The 18,583-nt window shown below is 44.6% G+C and overlaps 1 protein-coding gene across 1 annotated transcript in view; it reads right to left on the bottom strand.

Moving 5' to 3' along the window:
- Positions 1–8,740: 8,740 nt before the first annotated feature.
- The window catches only part of LOC121616391 (titin-like), a 210,465-nt gene continuing 200,622 nt past the window's right edge, over positions 8,741–18,583 (bottom strand). Inside the window, exons 244-250 of the mRNA XM_041951134.1 lie at positions 18,134–18,439; positions 17,668–18,050; positions 17,147–17,357; positions 12,131–17,018; positions 11,151–12,010; positions 10,723–11,016; positions 8,741–10,098 (exon numbers count right to left, since the gene is read on the bottom strand). Coding sequence (XP_041807068.1) covers positions 9,806–10,098; positions 10,723–11,016; positions 11,151–12,010; positions 12,131–17,018; positions 17,147–17,357; positions 17,668–18,050; positions 18,134–18,439 — 7,235 coding nt within the window. The 3' untranslated portion in view covers positions 8,741–9,805. The remainder of the gene's footprint in view (positions 10,099–10,722; positions 11,017–11,150; positions 12,011–12,130; positions 17,019–17,146; positions 17,358–17,667; positions 18,051–18,133; positions 18,440–18,583) is intronic.

Below are 18,583 nucleotides of genomic sequence, written 5' to 3'. Positions count from 1 at the left end.
AGTTGCTCGACCTGAAAAACACAACAGCCATTCTCAACCTAATCGTCACTGTTTACCCGTCGGAGTCCACATCATTTATATCAACCAATGACAAGCTGCTCAACTTAAACCGTCTCAATGCCAAGTCCAAGATCTTTCACACATCCATCATGGAACTGAAACATGCAGATGATAACGCCATCATCGCCTGTAATTACTTCCAGCACCCTGTCCTCTCTCTGCAGGAACAGACAGATAGAATATCATGTTCTGGAGTCAGAAAAACAAAAGTTTTACCTGCAAAATGTAATCGATAGGGAACGATTCGGTTTGAAAAAGTGCATAATATGAGGACATTGACATTAAACAGTGAAGAGGGTTATATTCCTTCCTTCTTCCTTCCTTCACCCTTTCCTAAACACTGTGGACTGTTTTTCATTGAGACGCATTGACAGGGTCAGGTGGTTCAGCTGCACCGAAAAAGGTCTTCGATGCATACTTCATGCATTTGCCAGGGCACATACACCACTTGGTTTGGTCACGAACATAAAAAAGACCAAGGTTTTCCATCAGCCCCCACTAGAATCCTCTGCACTGAGCAATAACACTGAGACTGTTAGCCTTGAAAAACTGGACCAGTTCCCCTGTCTTACAAGTCACCTCTCCTGAAGGACAGACACTGAGTGAGCTACACCATCGCATCTGCTGTGTCAAGAGGGCCTTGGCAAAGCTTTGGCAAACTCCCACCTGATTGCAAAGTTGCTGTACAACGCAGTTATCTTGCCTCCACTTTTAGATGGTGCAGAGACCTGGACTGCCTAGAGTAGGCACATAAGAGTCCTGGAGTCCTTCCACCAGTTGATCAACAGCATTGCCACCACCATCGTTAAACACCAGCTCAGGCCACGGAATACAAATGACTTATGCACGCCTCCCCAAATAGGTCCTCCACAGAACTAAATGCCAACAAGAACCTGGAGGTCAGAAAAAGCATTTCCCAAAACAGTACCACATGGAGAAACGGTTTACGTGAAGGAGCCACTTTCCAAAAGACGATCTTCAACGGGCTGCCAGAGTCAAGCAGCAGCGAAGAGGCTCTCCAACATTTCACTTCCAGCATCTCGCGCCAATGACGACACTGTAAGACCCACAGTGAGGATCACCCAGGAGGACCATCATACTTGACAGCATCAGCTGAAAACATCTTTCAATGGGAGGTGATTTGGTGAGTGGGTTGGACAATGAAATGTGAGTTCTAGCCCCTTCATGCACCACGTACATAGAACAGAGAACATGCTGTGTTAACAGATAAATGAGAGAGGTTCAGGGAGGAGAATGCATGTGGTCCAGCTCATAAATAGTCTCTCTAGCTGTCAGGAAGCTGCTGATGGAGCTGCAGTGTTGACGTGAACATCCCAGCTGAGACCCATACAGCAGGTGTCACAGACTATTGACCTGGAAAAGGAACAATGGCCAATTTACACAGATTTTTAAATCACTATTACAACAGTATTTTCTCGAGATGAAAGTTGACGCCTTGTACAACACATCACAGAGTAATAATGCTGCGAAACAAAAAGAAACACAATGCACCAAGAGCAGGATTAGTAAACCCAATTTTGTTTTATTTTAATCTGTTTCCTGTACCACTTGTTCTTCTTCACGTCCTCTTTTGCTTTTCCTCCTCAGTGTCCCTGTCCTCTATCTCTTTCTCACAGACCCTCCTCTTCCATTTATCTCCCCGTTTTCTCTCCCTGTTCGTCTGTTGTTCTTGTGTCTGAAAGAAACATGAAATACAAACAGAAATTACAGAGGAGGATGTATCTGTCAGCCCTGGATGATGATTCCTCTGGGCTGTAATTACTTCCAGCACCCTGTCCTCTCTCTGCAGGAACAGACAGATAGAATATCACGTTCTGGAGTCAGAAAAACAAAAGTTTTACCTGCAAAATGTAATCGATAGGGCGACGATTCGGTTTGAAAAAGTGCATAAAATATGAGGACATTGAACAGTGAATAGGGTTATATTCCTTCCTTCTTCCTTCCTTCACCCTTTCCTAAACACTGTGGACTGTTTTTCATTGAGACGCATTGACAGGGTCAGGTGGCTCAGCTGTATTGACAGACGTCATGTGATGTCCTGAAGTCTCAAACGCACCGTTTGCGATCTGCGCGCGCAACAGTTGCTGCAACTCCCAAAAACAGCGTGAAGGGGCTCAGGTGTTTGGCTCAGGTGTGGCACTCTGAGGGTAACTGGGCGCTACTGTCGCCGTACACACTCCCTGCTCCGTTTTTTTTTAACCTGAAACCAAACCACCAACAACATAAACCGAACCAGGAGACAACGACCGGCGCGCGCCGCTCACCGGTGGAAAGACCGGCGCTGTTTGCTAATGGAGCTGCTAACATGCTAACAAGCTAGCGGACCTGCCGGCTGCCATCCAGCGAACGGGCTGCCAGGTAAGCTATGTTCTGGAAAATGATCTGGTATTGTCTTTGGTTCAGTCATTGATCACTTTTAATAATCAGTCAGTGTTTTAGCCAGCGAAGTAAAACTAAAGGGTAAAGTGAAGAGTGTCATTAAGCGCCCTGCAGAATCAAACACCGCAGCTCCGCTTTCTGAAACCGTTTCCTTGACCTTGACGTTACTTTCCTTCACCACGCGAGTCAGTTCTACGTCAATGCCACAGTCAAACATAGAAACCGTCCTCTAGATGTCCACTGAAGAAATATCACTGTGTTTTCTGGCCTTTTAGCAGCTCAACCCAGACTGAACAGTATTTTAGTGATCCGCTGCTCTGCTAATGCTAATGCTCGTAAAGCAGGAATGGCACCTGTAACCATGGCAATGCAGCACAAAGATGGCGACCTCTGTAGCCTCATAATGCCAAGACGATAAAAAATATTGAAAAAGCACCACAGAACTAAACTGCATTAAATTTAATCTGCTTCTGTTGACTAGCACAAATCAAATGACTAAAATGTGACTTGTGTGGATGTACATTTTCATTTAAAGACTAAAATCTGAATCAGGCATCAAAGTAATCAATGCAAATACTGCATATCTGAGACGAGTTCTGACTTTTTTGTATATAAATCTTTTAATATCTGAGTCGCTGTCTCACTGTGTGGATTTCATAGAGTGTTGACTACAGCCGTGTTATGAATACGTATGAAAGATTACATGCTCGACTCAAAGTGAAGCGGCCCCTCCCAGCAGGGACATTTTGTCATGTGAGATGTTTTTCATTTTCAAAGAAGAACAAAAAAAAAATCAGCTCAACAGCCAACTTGCCTCCTGGCCAAAAAAAAAAAAAAAAAATCATTTGCTCTACATCCTGGTGTGTGTGTGTGTGTGTGTGTGTGTGTGTGTGTGTGTTGCTCTATAAATAGCGTGCTCAGCAGCAGCGTTGTGAGGAGGCAGAGGGAGCAGCCTTCCATTAGCTGTGCTACATCTCTAATGAAGCCTGTTGACAGCGGCTGTAATTAGCCACGGCTCTTTGTGTTCTCTTTGTCGACTGCAGTGTCGAGACATTCCTTCATATCCCCCGCCGCTGTCACATCTCATCACGGACGCCAGCTTGTCATTACACCTGGCAGCCATTACTGTGAAACCGTACGCAGGCTATTGTGATGCTGCTGCTGGTTGACGGCTGTGTTTAACTGTAAATGACAGCATCGAATGGTGCGTCCAAAATATGTCGTCGCACTGAGCGATGGAGACGCTGGGATTTTAATCTGGTTCCTGGTGTCGTACACGAGTCTTACTGGTACTAAGTCTAAGACTGACTCTGCTTAATGTTCTGGTTTGGTCTCCACCAACTCTTGAGAAGAATATCTGGGCCCATGTCGATCAACAGTGGTGGAAGAAGTACTACTTTACTATTCCTCAAGTAAAAGTAGCAGTACTACAGTATAAAAGTACTGTTATAAATAATATTATTGAATTAGATTATCAGATGGAGCTGTTTTAATGACTCTGTAGTTATGTGCCATCAATAAAATCTTATTTTAAGCTGTATAAATAATAATACATCATTTATTTGTTGATTATATTCTATATTATTACTGTACATCTGCAAAGTAGCGAGTACCTGAAGTTATTAAATAAATGCATTTACGAGCACAGTATTTGCCCTGAAGTAGCATTAAATAGTCCCTCAGCATTCCACCACTGCTGATCAGACTTTTAAAGGCGTATTCAAACAGAAAGCCAAGCAGACCTTCAGCTCGCGTCGTTCACATGAATGTGACCACGGGGCCGTTTGTCGGCGTACGACCGTTCGGACGTTAGCTGTGAGCGAGCTAGCAGTGTGTGTTACTTCCTCTCACTCTCTCCCCTTTTCCTCTGGTCTCTGTTTGTTCATGAAGCAGACTCATGCGGAGGGATACGAGTCCAGTTGGAACATTTTCGACTCGCACTCCTCCATCTTTGCATCACCTTTCCATTGAGAATTCACCTGACGCACTAAAGAGCCTCCTCAGGAACGGAGAAGCTCTTTTCTGATTGTGAAGAATAGACATTCATAGATCTCAACTGCCATCAAAACACCAAATGAGCCAAATATCTTTTGGAAGGATGGTGTTCCATCTCTCTGGTACAGTTCCAGCGACTTATTGAATCATTGCCAAGGTGCACTGAAGCTGTTCTGGACTCACATGGTGGCCCAACACATGCCATATTTCCCCTTCTCTAGTCCTTCAAGTCCACATGACCTTCTTCTGACACCTCATCACCTGACATGATGCCAGGAAATATTATGCAGTTTGTACACATGGCCTCAAGGTGGCAGTATAACCACTGTGTCAAATTGTACCACTGTGTAATTTGTAAAGTAACTAGTAACTAAAGCTGTCAGATAAATGAGCTAAAAACTACAACATTTCCTCTGAGTGGAGTAGAAAGTTGCATAAAAAGACAAAACCCAAGTATATACTTAAGTACAGTACTTGAATAAATATACTGATTTACAATATTTAGTCTCCTGGTTTGGTGTGGCTATTTGTGCATTGAAATAACATCTATGTTAGAAAAGCATGTTCTAAAAAAAAAAAGGGAGGGGGAATGGAATGTATAAGGGTTGCCAGATCTTCAGGTCAGATATTCAATGAGCCCGTCATAACAGGAAAAGCACAAAAACTGCGCTCACTGTCATGGCTGGGGCACTGTCATTAATAAAATGTGTTTACCCTGTGCAGAATGTCTGCTGTGAAAGAAGTCTGAGACATGTTTATCAAGAAAGTTCCTGCTGGTCACAGCGACGTGGAAAACGTGGGAAAGATTGATTGGATGTCGGGCAGGTCAGAAAGTTTGGTCTGCAGTGAAAAGGCCTGAAAAGCTTCACAGAGGCCCAGAAATGAGTATTTGTTGTGTATACAAGTGCTAAGTGTCATAGTAATAATCCCATAAACAGGGTGATGGTCAGTTTCACTCTGATGGCTGTCAGAGTGAAATGCTGAAAGACAACAAGACTGTCACATTGTTTTTAAGAGAAGGTACACAATCTTTTACTGATGACGCACCGTCCTGCGTTCATCACACGCTTCATTTATCATACTAACGTTTTAAAAATCATTATATATAAATGAAGGAAAACCGACATGATGACCATGTGATGTTGTAATAACACATGGTCATCACTGACGGTGAGCTTTATTTCCACCTGTACAACATCACCTGGCAGCTCCTGAGCGCGAGCACTCCTCTGGAGAGAGGACTGGTGAGAGATTTCCTCACTTGAATGCTGATAAAATTAATAAAAGTCAGACTTGGTTTCCAGTTAATGCAGTATTTCTTAAAGATGACAGAATTGAACTGCCAATTGGAGATAAGGTTAGAGGAAAGCAGCCTTTTTGTAAATGTGCAGATCTCAGTTAATGAAGTAGCAGGTTTTTAAGTTGATGAAATGCATTAATACTACGGAGGATTACTGTAGTAAGTTTTTTATTCTAAACTACTACAGCATCATAATTCGTTATAATTGCCCATGAGGCTTTGTAACCTCTGCCCTGACCCTCACTAACAAATAGAGGTCTGTTATGTTGAGTGGTTCAGTGGTGACGTCACGTTCACGGACGCGGGCTTGTCTCCATAAATTCAACAGAACAACACAATGCTACACAACAGTTGCTTAGCAACCTCCACCTGGTCAGTGCTTGAAGTGGTGGAAAGCAGCGGTCCACCTCAACATGGAGTCACATGTTTGTCTCGCAGACCTGCACTGCAGACTCGTAACCTGGAGCTCACCCATGTCGTAGCTTCCAGAGCCGACTAACCCGTTTTAAGATTAGCAGAAACACGTCACGCCGTTTCTGTCTTTGCATAAAACAAAATTCTGACCTGTTTTTCCTTTGTTTGTTGTTTGAGTGTACAGACCGTCTGCAGACCGTTCTGCCTCGTGTCTTCACTGTTTTTTGCAAACAAGAATATATTTAATATATGTCTTTGATAAAATGTGACATCCGTTCAGTTCCCTTCAGTTATCTGCCTTTGAAAAGGTGACACCAGGACAGATGTCAGTTTAATCCACAGATGGTAGGAGAGGGCACCCATGGGACAGTGGAATAAGTGTGTCAAATGTTGGGTTTCCCCCACATTTACATATGACTTTTAAATGTTAGTATGATAAAAAGACGTGCTGCGTTTGATGAGTGGAGGAAAGTGTGAAGGACCAGAACAACCTCCATCAACACTTTCCTGTTCTGTTCTCTGGTCCGAGGCAGCAGTTTTACACTATGGAGACGCTGACACCTTGAGGCCATCAGTGCACACTGCACGTTATCAGTGCATTGGCACTATTTGATGAGAGGCTTCACTGGAGTTTGAGAACTGGCCACAGCTGGTTTTCAGCAAACAAGTCCTGTCTTTCTTCACTTCTCCTCATTTCCTGCCATCTTTCTTCTGAATTCCTTTCCCTGTTGCTATTATATTCCTCCACAATGAAACAAAAGCCTCAGGTTCCAGTTCAGGTTCAATGAACTCAAACTGGAACTCCCAGCCCCCTTGTTTGTTTGGTACACCATGATGTACTTTACTTTAATGCTCATGTGACTGTGGAGTCGGTTGAATTTGTTTGGAAAAGAGACAGTCAGTGAAGGGCTGAATGTATCACGATGCAAAGTGTGAGAAATTAAGAGACAGAATTGGGTTGTTTTTTAGGGCCTGTAGCGCCTACAGGGCAGAGATTGAAACAGATAATGAGCAGGATGGGACACGTCTAATTGTTGTTCAGTGATTCAGTTGAAGGGAGACATATACATATATATATATATACAACTTATGTATAAAGGGAACAGAGTCCTACAGTTTTATACAGCCATCATTGAAAGTATCCTCACTACGCCTGTAACAGTTTGGTTCGACGCTCGCGAAAAAAACAAACAAACTCTAAACTCAGTCTCCCTTCGTGTGTGTGTGTGTTCCATTTGATTGTGTTGTTCATATGTATGCAGAGAAATCCATCACATGTTGTGGTGGCTCCATCATGTTTATGTTAAAGCGTGTTTTTCTCATTCCTCAGAGGTTCTGATGTCATCATCATGGAGGTGTGAACAGACTTCCTGTCTAGAGAGGATCAGTACACTGCCATCAGGAGAAACTTATGGATCACAGATCTTCACTTGGAGACAAGTTAAATCAGCTGTGAGTGTTTGTTTTCTTTGTGTCTGCATTCTAGCTTATGGCCAGAGTAAATCGTTATTTTCCTTCCAAACACTGATCAATAGAGAGATGAGTTTTTGCACTTTATTACCACTGTTTTTCTCATTTGCAGGAGAGTAAATTTTGACCAAAGACACTTTGATCTGTCTATTACACCTATCAAATGCATCTAACCAGAAGTGCAAAAAGTAATAATACGTATGGATAGGACTGACAATAAGGGGTAAATATGGAAATGATGAGATATATGCAGTATGAACAAAAAGATACACAGTGCAAGTATAAGTATCCACAACCAACTACAATACTGAGACATTTTATACAGAATAAACAGCTGGGTGGGGCGATATTAATATAGTGTGTGGACTGCAGTGCTGTCCAAATTGGCCAATAATGAGATTTGAATATTCCCCCTAAAAAAACACTCATGTTCGAGTATTTGAATATCTATTTTTGTGCATGATCTTTAAGAGGTAAAACCAACATGAGAGACATACTACTTGTATATTATTTCAACATTAATGTCTTTAAAAGATCTGCATTCCGACACATTGTAAAACAAGTATATCCTCTACCATGTTTTTGAATTATGTGCTTGTTTTAGCTTGACCTACATTTAATTTTCAATCAATCAAAGTGACACTGGGCCACGCGTCCTTGAAGACTTCAGTGTCCTGGAAAAACGGGAGGAATTCACATATTATTTTATTATAGACCCCCTTTTTGTGTCCAAGTGACTGATGGAGACAACGTTTTTAAAAGTTTTTTCAGTAATGAATGAGAGCAGCAGCCACAAAATGCACTGCAGTTTAATCCCTCTGTGACAGGATGGCGCAGCCATAAAACATATTGTTTCATTCAGTGTTTGCATAATCCAGCCTCAGCGAAGATATTCATAATATATGATTTATGTGATGATTAAAGCTCAATGGGATATACTTCCACTATGCTACAACACGGACATGTGACCCTAAATGTCACATTTATCATTGGCAAAATCAAGATTGAAACAAAACTTTCAACTTCTTGTGATCTTCCAATTAAAACAGAAACACGTAAAAGAAATACACAAATAACCACAGCAGAGACGTCTTCTAGTGCTGATAATCATGCTTTATTAAGTCAATAATTGGAGAAAAACTCAAGGAGGCTGCAAAAATAGTCAAGGCTAACAACTCTAATTTCAATCAAACCAAAGTGCTGAGCGACACCATGCTTCTCTCCATCCTCGCTGAACACAGCAGCGGTTGGTTTCGGCTGCGGTACATCTGCTTGGCGGCGCCCAGCGTGACTGACAGGTGAACTTCTAAAATCTAACACAAACACACCGCAGACCTCCGAGAGACAGCTCTGCCTCTGCAAACAAGCAAAGGACGGACTCTCGTTTAATGTGATTGGCCAGGTCGATGGTAGGAGTGAAGAGTCGCGCGAGTGGTCGTTTGCCAGAAGCAGAGCACAAAACAAAAAAGAAACACTTGTGCTCAGGGAGTGCAGGCCGCTTGCACTGTGAGCATGTCATCGAAATGGCGGTATGACATAATCAGTCAGAGCGCGAGGTCCGGTCGTCCTGCTTACATGAGGGTAAATGCAAACAGCACTCAGGATCTCACGCTCTTGTTCCAAAGCAACAGCACCGCTCTAACTCTCCAGCAGTGCATTCATAGTTCTGTCTTTGAGTTAACGTCAACAGGGAGCCTCTCTACCTGTTGAGGCAATCTTAAGACTTCAACGTATCGTTGAGGCACAGAGTTTAGTTTCTCAGTTTAACAGGGTATTCGTTCCTGGTGCAACTTTCTCCTGTTAAACCACATTTAGTTTCACTTTGTTTCAGTTAATACTATTGTCATAAATAACAATGCATACATTCCCCATAACCGTTAAATTCGGCTATATACATTATGTACATGTCACAGAAAAATGGATCAAAAATCCTAAGTCATAGTTATCCAATATGGCACATTTTATAACAACTTTAGACTCAAGTCTAGTTTGGCATAAATTAATGTCAAGATTGGTACAAAAATAGTTCATATTTACAAGAACAGAAATCCAGATCTTTATCAAGTAGATTATTTTGCTCAATTAATAAATAAAAAGGCATGGAAGTAGGGAAAAGGGGAAGGTTGGAAAATTAGTTGGGTTTTTTTTGTTGTTTTTTTTTTTTTTTTACACCGATCGAATGCTAATATGAACAGTCGCTGTGTCGGATCCGAGCTCGTTGGATAGTTTGAGGGTGTAGGTTCCAGCGTCTTCCTCCTTCACCCCTGTGATGATGAGAGTGGTCAGGTCCTCTGTGGTCTCGATGTGGAAGCGTCCACCAGGAGTCACCTCGATGGTTTTGCCCCTACGGGACCACTCGATGTGTTTGGCATCGCCGGAGAAGGCACAGGCGACTGTCAGGATTTTGCCCGGCTCAATGCTGATGTCTTCTGGCAGAGCCTCAATCCTGGGAGCAGAACCTGGAAACCACAATACATGTACATCAGTGCTCTGAAAGTTTAAATTAAGTTTTAGTGGCACAATAGAAAGTGGGAAATGCAGAATAAAATGTAGATTTTCAAATTCAGATACAAAAAAAGCTTACTTTTGCAAAATGAACATCTTTGGTTATTTTGCCTTTGGTGTGTTCAGTGTGTGATGTTTATCCACTCAGGACTCAAGTCTAATCAGCACCAACAGTAAGTCTAATGTCTGTGAAGAGTTAGGAAAACCTACTTTTCTCCTAGTCAAGGGAAACTGAGCGTTGAGGGGAAGTGGGACTACATCTGTGCTAGGCTCTGCATAAAGATCCCGGTCACATGTACAGAAGGCGACAGTATTTGCTTTTGTTTAATTGTTCATTTTGGGATTATTCGTTGATTGTAATGATTTTTATTAGAGCTACTAAATGACCTTTGTTTAGGGTTAGGGGTTAGGGTCAAATTGTAAGCTTTGGAAGTTTACAATTTGAAGCTATGCATTTCCAAACATCAGACATTCTGTTGCATAGGATTATTAGTGTGGAAGTGAGGAAGCTAAAGCAGAGCTACCCTTAAAATGACAAACTCCTTGTTAAACAGATTTCATTACTGTCAGCGTCTTACCGATTGCTCTGAATGAGGATCCCTCCATGTGGGAGGCCATCTCCGTGAGACTGCTGGAGCTCATTGCGTATGTCTCCGATGTCATGGAGGACATGCTGGACATGGACATGGTCTCAAACTTCATCTCAGCTGCCATGCTGCTGAAAGAGCTGGACTCCATCATGGATGACATCATTGCCTGCTGGGCAGAGGAGGAGAAGGAGGACGACTCCTCCATCGTATGCATTTCTTTCTTCATCATCATGGATGAACTCATGGAGGATGACGACTCCTTGTGACTCATCATCATTGATCCTGACGAGGGGAGAGATAGAAATGGTAAATACATACATTTTCAGAGTATTTAAAAATTAAATATACCTTAATCTATGACAGTTTTTTTTTCATTGAATTAAACTGGACCAGATCTACTTGAGACAGTTGTTCACCTTTAACTGCCAGTTGCTGCTCACGGTAGGCTGTGATCTTCATGCGTATGGACTGGAACACCTGCCCAGTGAAAGAAAAGGAGGATTTGGATACTCCTCCTTCTGATGTCATCTCACAGGTGTACTCTCCCTGATCACTGTCTGCCAAATCATGGATTAGAAGGCTGCAGGAACCCTCAGAGTAGTGCATCTCAAAGCGGCTGCTCTGTGAAAGCCTTCTCCCATTGACGTACCACGTCACCTCCCTGACGCTGCTCTCGCAGACACAGGACATCCTTACAGAGCCCTCATAGGCCTCAGCTGTTAGCTGACTCAAGACCTTTGGAGGTTTTGGTGTTGGAGACTTAACCGTGGGTGGAGACATAACCCTCTTGGGGGACATGATGGGAGGAGGAGACTTCATCCTAGGAGGTGATTTAATTCCCTCAGGCTCAGGGGACTTCAAGGCCCTTGGTGATTTGATGCCTGAAGGTTCAGGGGACTTGATGCCTTTCGGTGTTTTGATTCCAGCAGGTTCTGGGGACTTTGCTCCTTTTGGTGTCTTGATTCCTACGGGTTCTGGAGATTTGACACCCCTAGGTGATTTTACTTCCTCGGGTTCAGGTGTTTTCACTCCCTCAGGAGATTTGATTGGTGGTGGTGACTTGAGTCTTGGCTCAGGAGACTTTATACCCCGTGGTGACTTAACTCCCTCAGGTTCAGGAGATTTGACACTAGGAGCTGGTGATTTTAAGCCGGGTGCTGGAGAGGGTCCAGATGGCTCAGGAGACTTGATGCTCCTAGGAGATTTAATTCCCTCTGGTTCAGGAGACTTGACGCTTGGTGTGGGTGACTTCACACTCGGTGTTGGTGACTTCACACTTGGTGCTGGTGATTTAATTGAAGGCTCAGGAGACTTGACGCTGGGTTCTGGTGACTTCACACTCGGTGTTGGTGACTTCACACTTGGTGCTGGTGATTTAATTGAAGGCTCAGGAGACTTGACGCTGGGTTCTGGTGACTTTATACTGGGGACAGGAGAAGTTATGGAGGGAGCAGGTGATGTGACTGAAGGCTCTGGTGACTTTAAACTGGGAGTGGGTGACTTTACAGATGGCTCAGGGGATTTGACAGCCATGATCCCCTCTTTGGGAACTGATCTGCAGATGGTCAAGGTGAAGTGAGCCTCCTGTCTGCCTGCAGAGTTTTCTACCACCACTATATAACTGCCTTCATCAGAGGCCGTCACAGAGGAGATCTCCAAGCTGGATTTGTACTGGGTGGTGGTGACCTGGGCATGGTGAGATGAAACGATGGCCCTGCTTTCATGCATCCATGTTACAGTGGGTGCAGGCTCTCCATCAATATCACAGGAGAATCTGGCTGTCTCTCCCTCTGCAACTGTCACAGACTGGGGCTTTGTGAGGATTCTGGCAGGGAGTGAAGGCTTTACTTTGTGCACTGCAACTTCCTCAGCAACAACAGCAGAGGATGACTTCAGTTTAGCTTCAGATGTGGAGTGTTTGCCAGTTAGAGAAAACTTTTCAGATGAGTATGAGGAACCAGATGACAGGTAATCAGTAGAGGCGTACTTGATAGATGAGTCATACCTCTCAGCTGATGAGTACCTCTCAGAGGAGACAGCATATCTTTCTCGCGTGTCAATCTCATGTGTCTCAGTTAGTCTACACTTGCTCTCTTCTACCTCAAAGTGGGTCTGGGAAGCATAGCCAGTTTTGAAGTGGGTGGTGTGGTAGTGGTCAATTCGTGTGACTTCAGGGACATATGCTTTGGGAGAGTCCTCATCCCTGCGACGAGAGGAGAAGGTGGTGTAGCCACCACCTGACACTTCAAGGGTGGCATAGTCGGAGGCCTCTCCCTTGGAGTTGGAGCATACACAGCGGTATGTGCCACTGTCCTCCTCCTGACAGTCCAGAATAGTGATGGACAAAACACCACTCATGTTGATGAAGACATATTTCTCACTGCTTTCAGAGATTGCAGTTCCATTGTGGAACCACCTGACCTCAGCCTCTGGCTTGGCTTGGATGTTCAGGGTGAATTTTGTGTCTTGGCCAATTGGTATACGATGAGAGCGCATTCTGACAGTCACACGGGGACCATGGTCCAGGCTGAAAGGTGTCTGGCTAACCACCTGATATTTCCTCTCAGACTTCAGAGCAGCCTTTCTGGCCTCATAGCGTGACATGATGTCAAAGCGGGCAGACCGCTCAAACCTGGAGGAGGAGCGGGATGACCTCTCAACAGATCTGATGGGGCTGGGAGAACGGGGACGAGTCCTCTCAGGAGTAGGGGACCTCCTGCCCACAACCTCTCCCTCTACTTCCACAGGAGGCTGGGCACGTGGTGGTCTGATCAGCTCTGAGACTGGACGCATCAACTCAATGTATGTGGGAGACAGTGACCTTCTCCTCCTCATAAACTGAGAAATAGTGCGTTTCTTCTTTGTCTCTGCAACCTCAACAGCCTCGTGCCTGACCTCCTGCCTCCTCTCTTCACGTTCCATGGCAAGGCGCTCCATGCGGACAGGGCTGCGAGTAGGTGAGGCAGAAAAGCCAAGCTCCAGTTCATCCTCAAGCATCATTTTTTCCTCCTCTGTTCTCCTCATGGAAAGGTAGTCATCCACAGGCATCAGCAGCTCCTCATCACTAAGGTCTCCCAGTGATCTCCTCCTGGATCTGAAAGATACCTCGGATTCAGGAGAAGGTGAACGACGGGCTGGCCTCACAGTCTCCAGATCATCCAGAGTGAGTTTTGGAATACGCCATCTCGGCCTGTACTGGTCGGTGATTCTAGGAAGGGGCATAACATAGAATTGCTCCCACCTGGACAGGCGAATACGTCTCTGCCTCTTCTGCACAATCCTCTCCATCCTGTCTGGAATCTCATACTGGTCTCTCAGCTTTCTGTACCACTTCATGTCAGAGAGAGGCACAAACTGTTTGATACCTTTGTCCTCATCCAGAACTCTGGGATCATGAACCCTTGGCTCAGGGATCTCATATGGCATGAAGATCCTCCTCTGCTCCTCCAGCTTTTTGGTGTCAGACTTTTCCACTGTGATGTCAAACTCACCCTCAACATTCTTGGTGCTCACTGCGGGCTTGTAAATCTCTGCAGCAAATTTCAGAGCCTCCTGTGCTGTAGGGTTGAGAGGTACGAGCTCCTCAGTGGCAACAATTTGCTGAGCCATCTTGTTAGTCTTTTCAATTTGTTTCTGCACATGTCTGTATTTCTCCTCCTCACTCTTGTACTCTCTCCTGGTGTAGGTAAGGCGGTCCACCTTCAGTGTAGCCTGGCAGCTTGTAGAGCCAGCAGAGTTGGTTGCAGTGACCTTGTACACACCGGAGTCCTCGAGCAGTGTCTCTCTGATGTGCAGGACATGGTACTCAACATCTTCCTGTATGACAATGACCTTGGGACCAAACTGCAGTGGATGACCGTCCTTCTCCCATTTCAGAGTAGGAGCTGGGATTCCTGAGACTCTGAGCTCGAAACGGATGCTATGTCCTTCTACACAGTCCACGTTAGCCAGCAGACGTTTGAACATGGGCCTCATAGTTTCCTCTGTCACAGGATGAGGTATCACAGTGAGACAGGCCTTGCAGCTGTCTTCTCCAAACTTGTTGTGGGCCATAACTGTGTATTCAGCATCATCATTCATATCCAGGTTATGGATCATCAGCTGGTAAAGACCCTTATCACTAGTGAATGTGTACTTGCTGTCATCATCACCTGGCTTGATTCTCTCTCCATTCTTAAGCCATGCTACATGAGGCTCTGGGTGCACTGTAATAGTAACACCAAAGCGGACATCTTCTCCAATGTAGGCAGTGCGATTGTAAAGAGGCAGTGTGAACTCTGGCGGTCTCTGCAGGAGTTTAGTCTTGTCGACTCTCCTCCTCAGTTTTTTAATGGAGCGGCTGATATAGTGCTCTCTGATGCTCCTCACTGTCTCAACAAAGAGCTCTCCATAAGCACTGTCCTCTCCATCATCACTTACCACCTTGCATCTGTACACTCCATCATCACTCTCTTCAATGTCCTTTACATAGATGCTGGCAAAACCATTACTGTAGGTAATTTCATACTTCGGGCTTGGGTGTAGCTGACGGTTACCAAAGTACCATGAGACTTGTGTACTCTTGTCATAGTTGGTGATGCTACACGTGAATCTGACATGGCCACCTTCCTCAGCTGAGCCATGCATGACTGGACCAGTGCGGAGGCCATGGTACTCAGTTCCAATCTTCACTTTACCCACAGCCAATCCTCTCTGGTTCTTGAAGGCACCACCATAGGCCACACGAGCTGCTGATACAATAGTATCTATCCTTTTTACCAGAGTCTGGTAGTATCTTCTGTGTCTTAGTGTCTTAATGACCTTGTTGCTGAGGTGCTCAATCTTCATCTTGAGCCATGGGTGCTCCAGAGCCTCGTGAGCTGTCATACGAAGCTTCTTGTCCTTGATTAGAAGTCTGTCCACAAAGTCCATAGCCTCCAGGCTGATATCCTTAAATGCTTCACTGTCAAAGACATACTCACAGTTGGAGATATTCTCAATCATCTTTGTTGTGGATTCTGCTGCAAACGGATTAAGACCACTGAGTAGAACATAGGCCATTACACCAACAGACCACATATCAGTGGCTGTTGTGACCAAGTCGTGACGGTGGATCTCAGGGGCGCAGTACTCCGGAGCTGAGAATGGCATTCTAATGTTTTCTCCTGGCACCAGCAGTCTAGCCTGGCCCATCTCAATGATCTTTATGTTGCTGCTTCTCCTTGTCGTGTAGACAATGTTGTCTGGGCGGATATCAAAGTGGCCGAAGTTGTGGCTATGTAAGAACTTGAGGGCAGAACAGACTTGTCTCAGGTAGCGAACAATCTCCTGCTCTGTAAGCTCAAAGTTGCAGGTGCCAAGGCGCTCAAAGATGTCAACTCCAGAAATGAATTCAAAGATCAGGATGATTTCCTCCATGCTTTCAAAGTATTCATGTAGGTAGATGATATTCTTGTGCCTTGCTACATTGAGGGCCTCAATTTCCCTGAGAACCAACTCACGGTCAGTTCCTTTGACCTTGATAAACTTGGCCATGAAGGTCTGCTTTGTGGCAATCTCAGTGCAGCGATGGACCACTCCAAACTGGCAGCGAGCAAGTTCCTCAGAGATAATGTACTTGGAGGACAGCTCTTTTACCTTGTAGAACAGAGCCTCCTCCTTGGTGATCTCTCTGGTTTCATCCACTTCCTCGTCATAATTCCTAATCACAGACTTATCTTCCTTTGTGGTGATTGGCTCTGTTGGTTCTGAAGGAGGGCTCAGGCCAAACTGATTTTCAGCAATGACACGGAACTGGTACTTGGTCTTTCCAAATATGTTGATGATGGTGATGCTGCAGTCAGTGGTCTGTCCAGCGCGAATCCACCTGTCAGCAGTAGTGGGACACTTTTCCACAATGTAGCTAATTATGTTGCTTCCACCATCATTGGCAGGGGGCTCCCAGGTAAAGGTGATGGAGTCCCGAGCAATGTTGCTGACAATGAGTCCTTTTGGAGCTTCCGGTGTGTCAGCCACATTAACCTCAATTGTTTGCTTGTCCATTCCAAACCTGTTCTTTGCAGTAATAATGTAGTAGCCTGTATCCCTCCTCTGCATTCCCTTCTGGAAGACCAGGGAGGTGAAAGACCTGGTCGTGATGACTTGGTGATAAGGAGAGTTAGAGAGGATCTCCTGACCCTTCTGCCAAGTGATTGCTGGCTCAGGCTTGCCGGAGATGGGGATCTTGATGGTGATGTGATCACCACGGACAGCATGGACTGCTCCCATTCCCTGGAGCTCCTTAGGCAGGTGGATCTTAGCAGGAACTGGAATTGAAACACATTAGTTTAATATTTATTAAGTTATCTATTTTATGGAATTCCACTTGCACAGGAAATCAGTTTCATTAAAACATGAACAATAATGATTTTCAATACCAAAATGATATTATTACCTTCCACCTCCAGGTTTGCTGTTGTAGAGATGGATCCTGAGGAATTGGTTGCTCTGACTTGGTAAACTGTGGCATCGTTCTCATCAGCGGCAGTGATGACCAGCTGGTAGTAGCCTCCCTTGAACTCCTGGGCTTTGATCTTGGTTCCATCTGCCAGGATCTCCCTTCCACTGCGGTACCATTTCACCATAGGCTTGGGATATCCCACCACCTTGTCACAGAAAAATAAGTAAGTTAAATCATTTACTGAAAAAGAGCTCAAAACATACACATTGTAGGAAATTCACTTCCCCAGTGTCATATGAGAACAACTGCATATTTAGACTGTGTGCACCAAGTAAAAGTCTTGTGTTTGCCCAAGCTTAGTACAAAAACTGAAAGCAGCATTGATTAAATTAAACTGATGTCCCTTCAACATTTACAGAACAATTGCTAGTAGTTTTGTCACATTTAGAAATGAATGAATGTAGATACACCATGTGAATCCTTGAAAGCAAATGCAGTTTAGTTAAATCAAGTACCTTGGTGACAAAGGTGGCATTGGCGTGGTATTTGACAGTCATGTCCCTGATCTCCTCCCTGAACGTTGGAGCTCGAGGCGACTGGTCGGACTTGGGGATGATAGGTGCAGAGATCTCGCTCCAGTCACTCTCACCACCCATGTTCTCACACTTGACACGGAACTCATACTCAAAGCCCTCAATCAAGCCTGTGACCTCATAGTTGGTCTCCACAATCTTCTTACTGCTTGCTGACATCCACTTGTTCTGTTTCTTCTCACGTTTCTCCAGGTAGTAGTTGGTGATTTTTGCTCCACCATCACTGCTCGGAGGCTTCCAGCAGACGACACAGGAGTCCTTAGTAGAGCTGATGATGAAGGGCTGCTGTGGGATGCCAGGTTTTTCTGAGAAATAAAGAACCAATGTTACTGTAGTGCTCTGCATATTGTATCCATTAAAACTGGCAGGCAAACATGAATGGACTTACCGAAAGGACTCTTGATGATGAGCACTGATGGGATCTCTAGTGGCTCACTGACTCCGTACTGGTTCTGAGCAGAGACTCTGAAGTAGTAGCCGGCGTTCTCTGTCAGATTGGGGATACGGCAGGTGGTGCCAGAAACGGAGGAAGACACCAGGTTCCACTGCTCACCTTCTTTGGCCTCACGCTTCTCTACAATGTAGTTGGTGATCATAGAGCCTCCGTCATCCTTGGGATCCTTCCAGCTGATGACAACTGAGCTCTTTAGCAGGGCATCAACAACGATAGGGCCCTCAGGGATGCATGGTTTATCTGGAAAAAAGGAACAATAATTGTTCATACATATTTAATATTTAGATCTAGCAATATATATTTGACTCTACTAATTCATCTGTGTAACAAATCATATCTACTGAAAATATTTAGAAGTTTCTAATATCAAAATAACTTTCATTT

The sequence above is a fragment of the Chelmon rostratus genome, chromosome 13, assembly GCF_017976325.1.
Source record: "Chelmon rostratus isolate fCheRos1 chromosome 13, fCheRos1.pri, whole genome shotgun sequence".
Taxonomy (NCBI): Eukaryota; Metazoa; Chordata; class Actinopteri; order Chaetodontiformes; family Chaetodontidae; genus Chelmon; species Chelmon rostratus.
The sequence above is the reverse complement of the archived record's forward strand: the minus strand, read 5'-3'. Positions and strand labels throughout refer to the sequence as shown.